The sequence below is a fragment of the Monodon monoceros genome, unplaced genomic scaffold, assembly GCF_005190385.1.
Source record: "Monodon monoceros isolate NGI ecotype Baffin Bay Population unplaced genomic scaffold, NGI_Narwhal_1 Super_Scaffold_18, whole genome shotgun sequence".
Taxonomy (NCBI): Eukaryota; Metazoa; Chordata; class Mammalia; order Artiodactyla; family Monodontidae; genus Monodon; species Monodon monoceros.
Genome location: NW_021703774.1, coordinates 4,550,288 through 4,562,569, shown reverse-complemented (window position 1 = coordinate 4,562,569; position 12,282 = coordinate 4,550,288). Strand labels below are relative to the sequence as shown.

The following is a 12,282-nucleotide window of genomic DNA, read 5'->3' as shown; positions in this document are numbered from 1 at the left end:
TTTATCTGCTGACCACTTTTTCTTCTCTGTCTCATCTTTATCTTACATATATGTTGTTAGTAGTTAACAGAAAATTAAATGTAACTGTAATTGAAGAGATGGACACATGACTCTCGGCACTGTGCTGCTTCCCATTTGGGGGAAAGGGTGAAAATGTCTGTACTGCAGCTACATCTCATTAGGCAGACACAGAGCTTTGTTTTGCTGTTGCTCAGGAAGTGCAAGTGATTTAGAGGGTGTCAATGGAGGATGAGCATCCAAAGGGGTGGCCTGTACCAGTTACCGATTTACTGCCTCTCACCCTCAAGTCTACCCCTCTTTGTCAGATCTGAGAAAATAAATCTGTGCCCTTTCGATATCTTTTCCTTTTAGCAGCCGGCACGATGCTAAGCTTTGTCCGGAGAAGACAATGAAGCGACATTTCGGGAAGACAGGGTTTGACGTCCTGGCCCCAGTCTACTCACCAGGCGGTCCCCCTTGGAGCTCGCCAAGCACGGTGGGTGGCTGCCAGGCTGCCGTGTGACAGCAGCTCAGCCCTGCAGGCCGCAGGGGTCGGGGGCCCCCGGCTCGCCTCGGCAGCTCCGGGCAGGGTGCCTGTGGCCCCCGCGGCGCGCGGCGGCTGTGGCACAGAGGCTTCTCCTGCACCTGGTGGGTGAAGCGCCACCGTCAGCAGCTCCCGGCAGCCGGAAGCCTCCCTTGGTGCCACCCTCCCCTCAGCTGGCTTCCGGCGGGGCGGGGGGCCTCCGGCGAGACAGCCTGGAGGAGTGGCCTCTCCCAGTGACTCCAGAGCAGTGGGCTCTCTGGGCACAGATCCCCAGCTCCCCTCAGGTTCGTAGCTGCTTTATACCTACTATGCCAGGTTCTTCACGGCTCCCGGCACTTCCCACAGCCCCTCCCTGTTACCCCGATCCCACATGACAGTCTTAAGTTCTTTATATTCAACTTGCATCGTTCAGATGACTGTAGTTTCTCTCTCCTGACTGGACCCAGACTGATACAGAGGCTGTGACCTCGTTTCCTTGCCTGTGTATGTAGAACACTGTCTGGCATGAGTTAGGTGAGCCATAGATGAGGAGTGATTCAATGAATGAACAAAGAAACCACCTGCCATGGGAAGAAAGGAGTATGTTTTCTCCTTAGGACTATGTGAAGGCCAAAAGATAGCAAACCAAGTTCCTGTACAGATTGGACAAGAGTCAATATAGCAAGAGAAATTCATGAAGCTGAAAGAGTTTAAGATGTATTGATAACTTTTCCCCCAAGAAATTACAATTTTGGCATAGACTTTTTTAAAAATTAAAAATTTCTAGTAGAAAACAGCTGAACACAAATCTTTTTTTTTTTTAAGACGAAGTCCTATATGGAAATTATCCTCTAATTTATCAACTTCAGAATTTACAAAGAAACCTTTACTGTTGTCATAATTATTATTATTTCAAGAGACTAGTGTCAAAAAAGGCAATCAAAGAGACACATTCTTACTTGTTAAAGAGACATGTTTCTACCTTGGCATTTGCAGCATCCGATGAACATTTCATACCATAATTAGTGAAAATTTTATTATATTTTAAAAACTTTTCTCTCTGATATCCACAGTTCAGAAGATTAAGTTTACTGCACCCACATACACACACACATATCGACCATGGTTCTAACCTTTACTGGGCTCATTTCTATGAAAAACAGCTCTTATCACCTCAAGAGTTAGAAGATACAAACACCTGCAGCTTTTCCCGTCTTAGAAGTTTCCTCCACACAAATCTTCCCACAAAGTGTCACATGACCAACCTCAATAGTCCCATTTCCACCCTCCAGCCACATCCACTTAGCATTGAATGAAAATGCAACGTTCTGAAGAGCAGTATCAAAGTCAAATAACACAATGGTAAGGAGAGTCACTGTCTGCAGTTTCGGCTGACATAAGTGGTTGCTATGGGCTTTGGGAAGAATTAAAAATCCAAAAATTGTTCCTAGATTCTCTCTCCCTGAGAGGTCTTGATAATAATTTTTAACTGCACCACGCTGCTGCAGCTTTAAAATCATAAGGGGGAAAAATACACTGCAATAATCTGAAGCAGAGAGTAGATCGGGGTAATCTTTGTTCTCGCACCAACTGTTCAGTTCTTAATCTCCAGAAAGATTCTCTGTGCTGCCAGTTTCAGATTAAATGCTGATAGGTGGCACTACTAAGAGACAAGTCAAGAATACGTAAAATCCAGATGGAGAGGTTAAAATCCTGCGGATTCCCCTTCAATCTAACTCAACCTATAACATCTACATTTTAATAGCTGATTTTCCGCGGATCGCAAGATTTCTTTTTGCATAGGCCCTTGATGGTATTAATGAGAGAAGGGGAGAAAAGCATATGCTTAAATGCCTGGGGGCAACTATAACAAAGGAAGAGACGACAGTGTATTAGCACAATTCCTGCACTCACAGCACACTGCTTGCTCTGAGCAGTCCAGACAGGACACGGACTACACAATCACATCTCTGTAACTAATGTGCTTACAGACTCCAAGAGGGTGATATCTACCAACTAAATATTGGTCAAAATGGGAGCTAACACTCAGACATCTGCTCTAAAGAGAGCATCTCTTGTACCTGCTTCCACAGGCCACAAAGATACACTCTAGTTAACACATCACTGACAGGATGACGAGAGCTCCTGTCAGACGCTGGCCAGCTCAGTGTTGGAAACAAAACGCACGGCCCCAGCTGACTAGCTAGAGAATGTCTGGGGGACAATTACAGAGCACCTGACAAGGCTTCGTGCCTGACTGACTTGAGAGCCGATGACACGGCTTTAAACAGCAATCCTTCCCTACCTCTGGTCACAAAACAGCAAAAAGTCAACTGATACACCCTTGTAATATCATGATTTATTCCTTTGCTTTGAATACATGAGACTCTGGGCCGATGTCCTGCTAGTCTGCTATTCACTTGGGGCTTAAACCTCTAGGACCTGCCTACGGCATGTACAAAATCAACATTCTTGTTCAGGATTACCAGGAACCCTTCCGTGTGTACCGGATAATGTACACACCAGTAGGATAAACACAAAACCGATGACATTCCAATTCATTCAACTCAAAACACGGAAAAATATAATAGTGAGTCCTAACAAAATACATTTTACTATAAGGAGGAAAAACCCACGAAAAATTTTAAAACATAACAATACTCTTGATACTTTTGCTAACACAGCTCAAAACTTTTTTATTTTAAAGTTTATCGCTATAAAGATAATTACAAATTATAATTTTAACTACACACAATACCTGAGGAAGGAACACTCGGGTAGCTCATTATCTGTCAGGGTATCACCAGTAAAACCCCCGGCTAGCTATACAGTTGACAGATATGATTCTAATAAAATTATGACCATAGCAAAGTATAAATCCAAAGTTCCCAAAACTATAACAAAATTATAAATGCGAGGAACTTATACATGCTCTTCCAATAATTAAAAATTTGGCCATAGGTTAAAAAGTGAAAACTGGGTAAAACACAATTTCTTGCATTAATTTTAAGTACATTATAGTCTTTGTGGTACATAAAATCCTATAAGGATGTAAAAAGCTTCACTGGCAGTAGTCTTAACCTCAATTCATTGATACGTTAACTATTCCTTCCTTGGTCGTTTCAGAGGTTCCACTAAACGTTTTCTAAAAAATATTTACTTCTAATTTATGTTATGGTACTAGTCTTTGACCTTAAACATTACTGGGCGTGGAATTTATAGCACGCATGTGTGTATATACATGAATTTTTCAAGCTAGATTCAAGTGAAGCAGCTTCCCCTACAGAAGGAGGGTGAGGAGATCATGAGAGCAAACTTGAATTATGTTTCTTTTATCAGTCCTACTGCCCCAGATGGTGAACCAAAACAAAGCTGTTAACTGAGAGGTGACATCACCACCAAGTTTTCAGGAACTTTCATAAACAACTGCTATTACGTTGACCTCAAATATAAGAAACAACTCCCTGGGGGCTTCCCTGGTGGCGCAGTGGTTGAGAGTCCGCCTGCCGATGCAGGGGACACAGGTTCGTGCAAAAAAAAAAAAAAGAAACAACTCCCTGACTAATACCAAGCCTTTATTAAAATCATTTATTTTCTAATTCAAACAAAGTTAAAGGGTAGGCATGTTCATTTTTACTCTAAACTTCAGATCTAGATTATTATAAATTTATAGCTGATAGTCATTTAATCTTATGCAGATAAAATTCTAAGCACTTCATATATACACATATGTGTGTGTGCATGTACACATATCCTTAATCTTTAAAGCAACCCTATGAGATTAAAACTAGTATCACTCCCATGTTCCCAGTTTAAATGTGAAGAAACTGAGTGGAAGAGAGGTTACCTAGCCATTAAGAGGTGTTTACAAATTACAACAAAAAGAAACACCAACATTTTACAATACCTACCAAAAAATGTTTTTACAAAATATTTACATACATTCAGATTTCTTTCCTTTTTTAATTGAAGTATAATTGACTTGAAATATTATATTATTCTAAAGTGTAAATACAGTGATTTGGGATTTTTATACATTACGAAACGATCAGCATTATTCAGTCTAGTTACCATCTGTCGCCAGAGTTATGGCAATATTATTCAGTATGTTGCCCCTGCTGTACATTACATTCCTGTGACTTATTTATTTTCTCACTGGAAGTCGGTGCCTCAGCCCCCTTCACCTGTTTTGCCCATCCTCCCACCCCACCTCCCCCTCTGGCAACCACCTGTTTGTTCTCTGTATCTATAAGTCTGTTTCTGTTTTGTTACATTTGTTTGCTTTGTTTTCTTAGATTCCACATATAAGTGAGATCATATGGTATTTGTCTTTCTCAGTCTGACTTATTTCACTTAGCATCATGCCCTCAAGGTCCATCCATGTTATTACAAATGGCAAGATTTTATTCCTTTCTGTGGCTGAGTAATATTCCATTGTATATATGCACCACATCTTCTTTATTCATTCGTCTATGATGGGCACTTAAGCTGCTTCCATATCTTGGTTATTGTGAATAAGGCTGCAATGAACATAGGGTTGCAGATATCTTTCTGAATTGGTGTTTTTGTTTTCTTTGGATAAAAACCCAGGAGTGGAATTGCTGGACCACATGGTAGTTCTATTTTTAATGTTTTGAGGAACCTCCATACTGCTTTCCATCAGATTTATTTCTAATGTTTCCCTACACAGACCAGCTTACACGCTCACGCCCACACTTCCTTCAGACCTCTGCTCAAACACCACCTCATGAGAGAAGGCTTCCCTGACCTCCCTACACAAAACTGAAATCTGCCCCTGACCTTTCACCCCACACTCACACTCACTTTCTCCCTTATCTCTTGGTACTCAGCACCATATGACATAACAGCTACTTCTTCATTCATGTCTTCATCTTCTCTATCAGTTGGATATAAGCTCCAAGAGTGTTTGGACTTTGCTTTACTTACTGCTGAATCCTCAGGGCCTAGAAAGTGGCAAGCACATAGTAGGTGCATAATAAATATGTTACATGAATTAATCTTGATAGGAATTTAGCTCCTAGGTCTCCAAGATAGCTTGTACAATCTTTTTAATCTTCAGGACAACATCCATATAGAAATATTATTTATAATCTTGAAAAAACTGGCTTAAAAAAGTGATGAGGATAAGCTGTGTGGCACAGCTAAAAAAGAAATTAATAAATAAATGCAGGAACTGTCAGTGTAACCAAAAATAATGTAGTTAAAAAAAAATGTGATGAGGAGGAAGAGAAGGGGAGGATAAGTAAGAATGCTTTTACCTCAATGGTAAGCTAAGCACAGCAGAAAGCAAATATATAAAAAGTACCAAATAATTCAGATTGAATTTCTTAACATCACTTTAAGAAAATGCAAATAATTACCTGCATCACTGACTGGCACTTATTCTCTGATTGAACTACATCATTTCTCCACACTTACTCCTTCAAATGCATATAATGTGTTTTTCAGTGTGTAAAATAATATATTTTCAATTTTTTTTGAAAAGTGGGCATATCATTATTGCATTTCAAAATCTCAAAACTGTATTTTTTCAACTCTAGAGTAATGCAAATAACCCAAAATTAGCATCAGGAGACCCAGTTTCACATTACCTGTCTCCAACTATCTTATTTGGCCTTGGGGTAGCCATTTAACCTTTCTCTGAAAATATCAACACCTTTCTCATTGTTACACCCTAAATAGATGCCCTAGAGAAATCCTGAAGCTCCTTCTGCTCTAAAATACTAAAACTTTGCAGAATAAGGTTTTTATTCCTACTATCAGAGAACAAAACATAGATATTATCTTATTTTTATCAGTTAGCCAAATTTCAAGGAAGCTAATTCATGAAATATTAAATAATGTTTTTAATAAATATCTCATACATTACTCAAAACTATATTTACATTTATATTAAAATTTTTAGGTCAAAAATATTAAAATATTAATGCTCAAAGTGAAAAAAATTAGAAAATCTAGCGAAATACTTCTGAATGTTTTTCTATGACCCAAGAAAACTCTATTCTCCCTGCCTTTACCACAGTAATGAAGACCTTCCAGAAAAACATTTCAGTGAGTAGCATAAAACCTGTGATTTAAAAAAAATGCTATTTTGACTTTTAAGTTATTATCAGTCTGAAGAGCTCCTCCAAATCAGAACTATTATAGAACCCACTCCCAAACCACTACTTGGCAACAAAGATGAATCTACCTATTACCAGGTTAGGATAGCAGCTATTATCATGGCCCCTTGATTTCTTTCAAGTAGCTCCAATGGAAAAAGCCTCAAGTGAATAATAAAGATCTCATAATAGCTCTTAAGAATTCGTTAGATGGTAGAAGGCACTAAAATGAACTCTGGAGAGTTAAAAAGAAAAAAGAAAAAAAAAACCTCTCATCTTCTGGTAAGAAAAAATAATTAACCTGACTTAATGCACCCATGAAGGCCTTCCACAAATCAGACCTTTGTACTCCAAGAGCCAGATTAAAACCATATATCAAAAGGGTATGTAGATATTGTCTCGTAAGCACACGCGGAGCATTTCTGCCTCTGCGTGGGCTGCAGGTCTTTCCGCGCGGAGGGGAGTGTGAGATACTCACGGTGCTGAGTTTGCCGGAGGTGATGATGATGCGCCTCTCGTGCAGCATGCTGGCGTAGAGCTGCAGCATGTTGTTCGCGTCCACAGCCACAAAGTACTCCGTGAGGTTCCTCTGCACAAGCCAGAGACAACTGTGTAAGTTACAGGGAAAGTATCTGATACGTTCGCCACAGTCTGAAGTACAAACAATGTTAGGAGAATAAGTGGTATTCATTAAAATAATTAAATTTAATTCTATTCTGCCGCCACACAGAGCACGTAGCCTTCTACTATTATTTGAAACATAGCCCTACGCTACGAAAACATTCTCAGAGGGTGATCAGAGCATCACATCTTTCCCACCCTCCCTCCCCAGGCACCTGAAAAAGAAGCCTGTTTTCTGGGCCCCAACCTAGACCTGCTGAGTAGTAATCTTCAGAGTACAGCCCCAGGAATCCATTCTCTAAACAAATACTGCCAGTGGTTCTTACACACACTGAACTTTGAGAACTGCTGCTCCAGAAAATACATTTGAGTCTCCCTCTGTTTGCCAATCAGCCAGCAGGCAAAATCATTGCCTGATACTACAGACTATGCAGAAGGCAACCACAGGATGAGATGGGTTTATAAGGCAGACCCTTGATTCTTTTTTTTTTTTTTTTTTTTTGCTGTACGCGGGCCTCTCACTGTTGTGGCCTCTCCTGTTGCAGAGCACAGGCTCCGGACGCGCAGGCTCAGCGGCCATGGCTCACGGACCCAGCCGCTCCGTGGCATGTGGGATCTTCCCGGACCGGGGCACGAACCCGCGTCCCCTGCATCGGCAGGCGGACTCTCAACCACTGCACCACCAGGGAAGCCCACCTTTGATTCTTTATTAAGGAAGATCTCGTTTATATCCCATGTCAGGCCTGCTTTATACCACTATAACCAAATAAAAGTTGGTGTTGATTCCTTGACTTAACACTTCAAATTGTTTTCCCCACATAGGAACAAAACTGGGGTAAGCTGCGTTAACTTTCACTTTTAGATCCTCTCCTCTTACTTATTTTTAATTTTCTGTACTCAAACTTAAGCCCATCAGAAAGCAACAAGTGATAAAGAGACTGAATGAGAGATGACAACAGACTGAAACTGCAGTGCCAGGTGCACTAGGACCCAGAAGGCTAAAACTTCTAGTTGAGCAGGAAACTAAGAAATCCAATGTTTCTTCTATTTCTGTGAGGTACAGACCTTCCCAGAACAAACCAGTAATCACTGCAGGGCACATAAACGGAAACAGCGAGTGATGCTGAATTTGGTGGAGAGATTCACTTCCTGTTTTCTCTAGCTGAAGCACACCTCACCTTCTATTTCAAGTCTTCATAATACAAAATTACTTTTATGTCATTCAACGTTAATATTTTTCCTATAATCTCAAAGATAATTTCTAGATGGGGAATTATTTCTCAATGCAGAATGCTGCCTTATGTATAGGTCCTTGCTTTTTTTTTCCTCTTCCCTAAACAGGACATTTTAAAAATAAAATATATTAATGGAGATGTAAAAATGTATATTCTCAGTGGCAGTTTTTCCTTAGAATGGTTCTTTAAAACTTTCAAAGTCACAGCAAAGTTTGTGAATTTTGTTAAATCAAGCTCTTAGCGGCTTATTAGTAAATTTAAGAAAGGTACGAAGAGGAGAGGCTAAAGCAAGAGACTGACTTGTATTAACAACCCTGATGTGAGGGGCAGGCGTGCATAAGTCAAGGCGGTGAGTCAGCCTCTAGGAAACCTAACAGACACCCGCAGCCCACGGTGGACTCGCACAAGACTTGAGAGCCTGGGATGTGACCTGCTGATTTGATGGTCTATCCCAGGCCCACGTGAAGAGCGGCTGAACGCAGTCTCTCACAGGAGTTAACTGGACTCATCTGTACCAAAAACACCACTGAAAGTCTCGGTTCGAAATTAGGAAATTTACAATTGTCTTCTTGGACTTTGTTCGTTCACTTATAACCCACGTGCTTTTGGAACCAAACACTCAGTAGGTTCAACAACAGTTTTGGAAGCACAATAGAGTTCTGAGGAAAATAATACATACTCTTTAAGTTGATGTTTCCTTCACGTTGATTGAATTATTTCTACTAATTCATTTTATCTTTCCAAAACAAAGCTGAAAAAAATTATGAAAGGAAATACTTCCTTTTCACACAGCATCCCAAAGTGTACTTGTCAATTCCATTTATCCATGTAAGCTTTTCTACAGAATTTTAATTTGTAATAACTACTAAAACACTGAAAATATTTCTAGTAAGGCTACAATCAGGACTCTAAATAAATGTGAAATGTAGCAATTAAATAATTTCTTGTAGTATCCTTCAAGCCTTACAAAACATGTATTTCTTATATTAAAAATCAGGAAATCAAGTAGAGAACATCTAAAATTTGAAAATATATATATACATACAAGGAATCTAAATACTATGGTCATTTCACTAAAGTAACTATTTGCATGAAAATATTTCCCATTGCACGTGTTCATTCCCTGCCAACAGGAGTCATCTCCTGAGACCTCTCTTCTGCCTGATCCGGGGAGCTCAGGACCTAACTGAACACAGACTATCCTACTGAACTATCTCAAATGGTAGAAATCGTTTTTCTCATATAATTTGTCTTATCTACAACCAGATATTAAGGAGGAGGTAAAGTAGCAGATACATAAAGAAGAAAAAGAGATAACAACATTATTCTTTATTTTTTCATTTTTTCTCACAGAGAGTTACAATGCTTTCTATTTCTCTACAAATAAATCCTTAAACAGTGAGACCAAGATAAATAAATTTCATAATATCAGTAGAATAAAAACATAGAAAACTTACACTCTCCGGTATTGTTGGGAGTCCAGTTACATCAGGGGCAATGAAGTAGGAATGCTAATCAACAGAAATAAATCACATAAGAAAAGGAGAATTAAAATTTGGTAGCATTACATATACTTTGAGATTAAAAATTTTAAAACATATCAACTAAATAAATACCAAGGACTGATGCTCAGGGTGTGCTGAATTTGAGAGATTCTTAAATGAGATAGCAGGTTTATATGAGATTTAACAATAACTTCCTCATACAAAAAGTTTAAGTGTTGGTTAAAAATATTTCATTTTAAAATTGAAGTGGGAATCCTAGAAAAAGTTTATCAAGATGAAAAAAGCAAATTACTGAAAAATAGATAGATAGATAGATAATTTTAACACATTTGGTTTAGGGAACCTGGAAAAATAAGGCTTGTTTGCCCAAGAATATATCAAAATCTATTGAGATTTTTGAGTTCCTACAGTTAAGTCCCCATAAATTTCTCTGGTACATATCAGCCACTATATTATTTAGAAAGCAGAAATAAAAAATAATTTTTTAATATTTAAAACTTCTTAAAAGGTAATTAACCCAAAATATGACTTTTATACACCCGCTAAACAAATGTTAATTAGCTTCTATAATATTCAAAGCAATACAACAGTTCATACACATATTTACACAAAAAGCATACTGTGCACACCTTCACGTTTCACAGAATGTTCCCAAATTTTACCACCCAGAATCAGAGTACAAGTCAATCACCAAAATCATTTTATTTTCTGTTCATATTAATCTCCAAAATCATTTTACTATCTCACATAAGGACCTATTTAATATTGTCTTATAATTAAAGATTTGGGGGCAAAAAACCATTCTAGCCAATACTGAGCACCACTGAACTAGTCAGAGCAAGGCTAGTTGGCACCGTCACAATGCGTGACTTGCAGGGTGGAAGAACAAGGTCCTGAGACCCTGGACAAAACATGTGACAGACACCCATGTAGTGAGCCCACTTTGACATCACCACCACTGACACGAGGGTAAGCATGGATTTGGTCTCTTATTAGCTATTTGTATTTGGATGGATTTTTAATAGCACCGTATTTCATAAAGCTATGCTTTAAAAGATAGTATAAACAGAAAATATAATCTGAATGATTAATTTTCTTAAAAGAAGCAAATTTACCACTTCCCAAAGGACTAGAGTGAATCTTAAAGACATAGTGAAAGAAGTAATTAACTTCCCAATTTAACAGTGATTTTCAGAAGCCAATGTCCTTTGAACTCACCCGTGCTAGGGAGGGCTGATCTTTCAGAACTTGCTCACTGGCAATAAATATCTCTTGGTTCTTACAATACATAAGAGACAAAATGAGTACTTTACTTTCATGGGAGAAATTTACACAACAATTTGCTGTGTATTTGAGACAAACCCATGTAGCCACATTATCTGCTGAAAACATTTGAATAGCATTCATTACAAATGTTTTAAATGCTGATTTGCTAGTTCTTGCTAGAAAAATCTTGAAGCACTTTAATTCTTGACTGAGAGTACAGAATTCTGTGGATATTTAATGGCTTTGAAATGTACTTTCAAAATAAGCATTTACATTACATATTAACATTTCATAAAATCTCTGATATTCTAGTGGTTATAATGTCAAGTCTTGAAAAACTCATGTGATGGAATATTAATGAAATATGAAATTTTAAGAAAATCACAGCAGTTTCTCAAGCCTTGTCATATTTTTATAATGGAAATTCTGCAAACAAACAAAAATTTCTTTTCCACTTGTGGAGGAACAAAAATGCCTATGACCATCAATTTTAACCTGACATCACAAAACTAAAACTGTACTAGTAGGTGAAGACAAGTGTTTTCATCCCAGTTTTGCTGGTCATTAACTGCACAGCACTGGCACGTGACTTTATAACCTATCATTGAAGTCAAATGAAATTACTAAGTGGACTTTACATAAAGGTTTATCAACCAGTTGGATTTAACAATACCTAAGATATTGTATTGAGAACAGGTGAACAAGATTTGAAACCTATCACAGACTACTGATTCAAAAGCTTATATGTGGGGCTTCCCTGGTGGCACAGTGGTTGAGAGTCTGCCTGCCAATGCAGGGGACACGGGTTCGTGCCCCGGTCCGGAAGGATCCTACATGTCGTGGAGCGGCTGGGCCCGTGAGCCATGGCCGCTGAGCCTGCGCGTCCGGAGCCTGTGCTCTGCAACGGGAGAGGCCACGGCAGTGAGAGGCCCACGTACCACAAAAAAAAAAAAAAAAAAAGCTTATATGTGAGGCTTAAAATATAAAAATAACCATCAGACATAGAAATA

General features: G+C 38.8%; 1 protein-coding gene across 3 annotated transcripts in view; it reads right to left on the bottom strand.

The window, feature by feature from the left end:
• The window catches only part of DENND1B (DENN domain containing 1B), a 265,632-nt gene that overhangs the window by 121,828 nt on the left and 131,522 nt on the right, over positions 1-12,282 (bottom strand). For 2 of the 3 annotated variants that reach the window (XM_029227517.1, XM_029227515.1), the window contains exons 8-10: positions 11,225-11,284; positions 9,959-10,012; positions 7,124-7,234 (exon numbers count right to left, since the gene is read on the bottom strand). In XM_029227517.1, coding sequence (XP_029083350.1) covers positions 7,124-7,234; positions 9,959-10,012; positions 11,225-11,284 — 225 coding nt within the window. The remainder of the gene's footprint in view (positions 1-7,123; positions 7,235-9,958; positions 10,013-11,224; positions 11,285-12,282) is intronic. The other variant, XM_029227516.1, reaches the window with a different exon arrangement.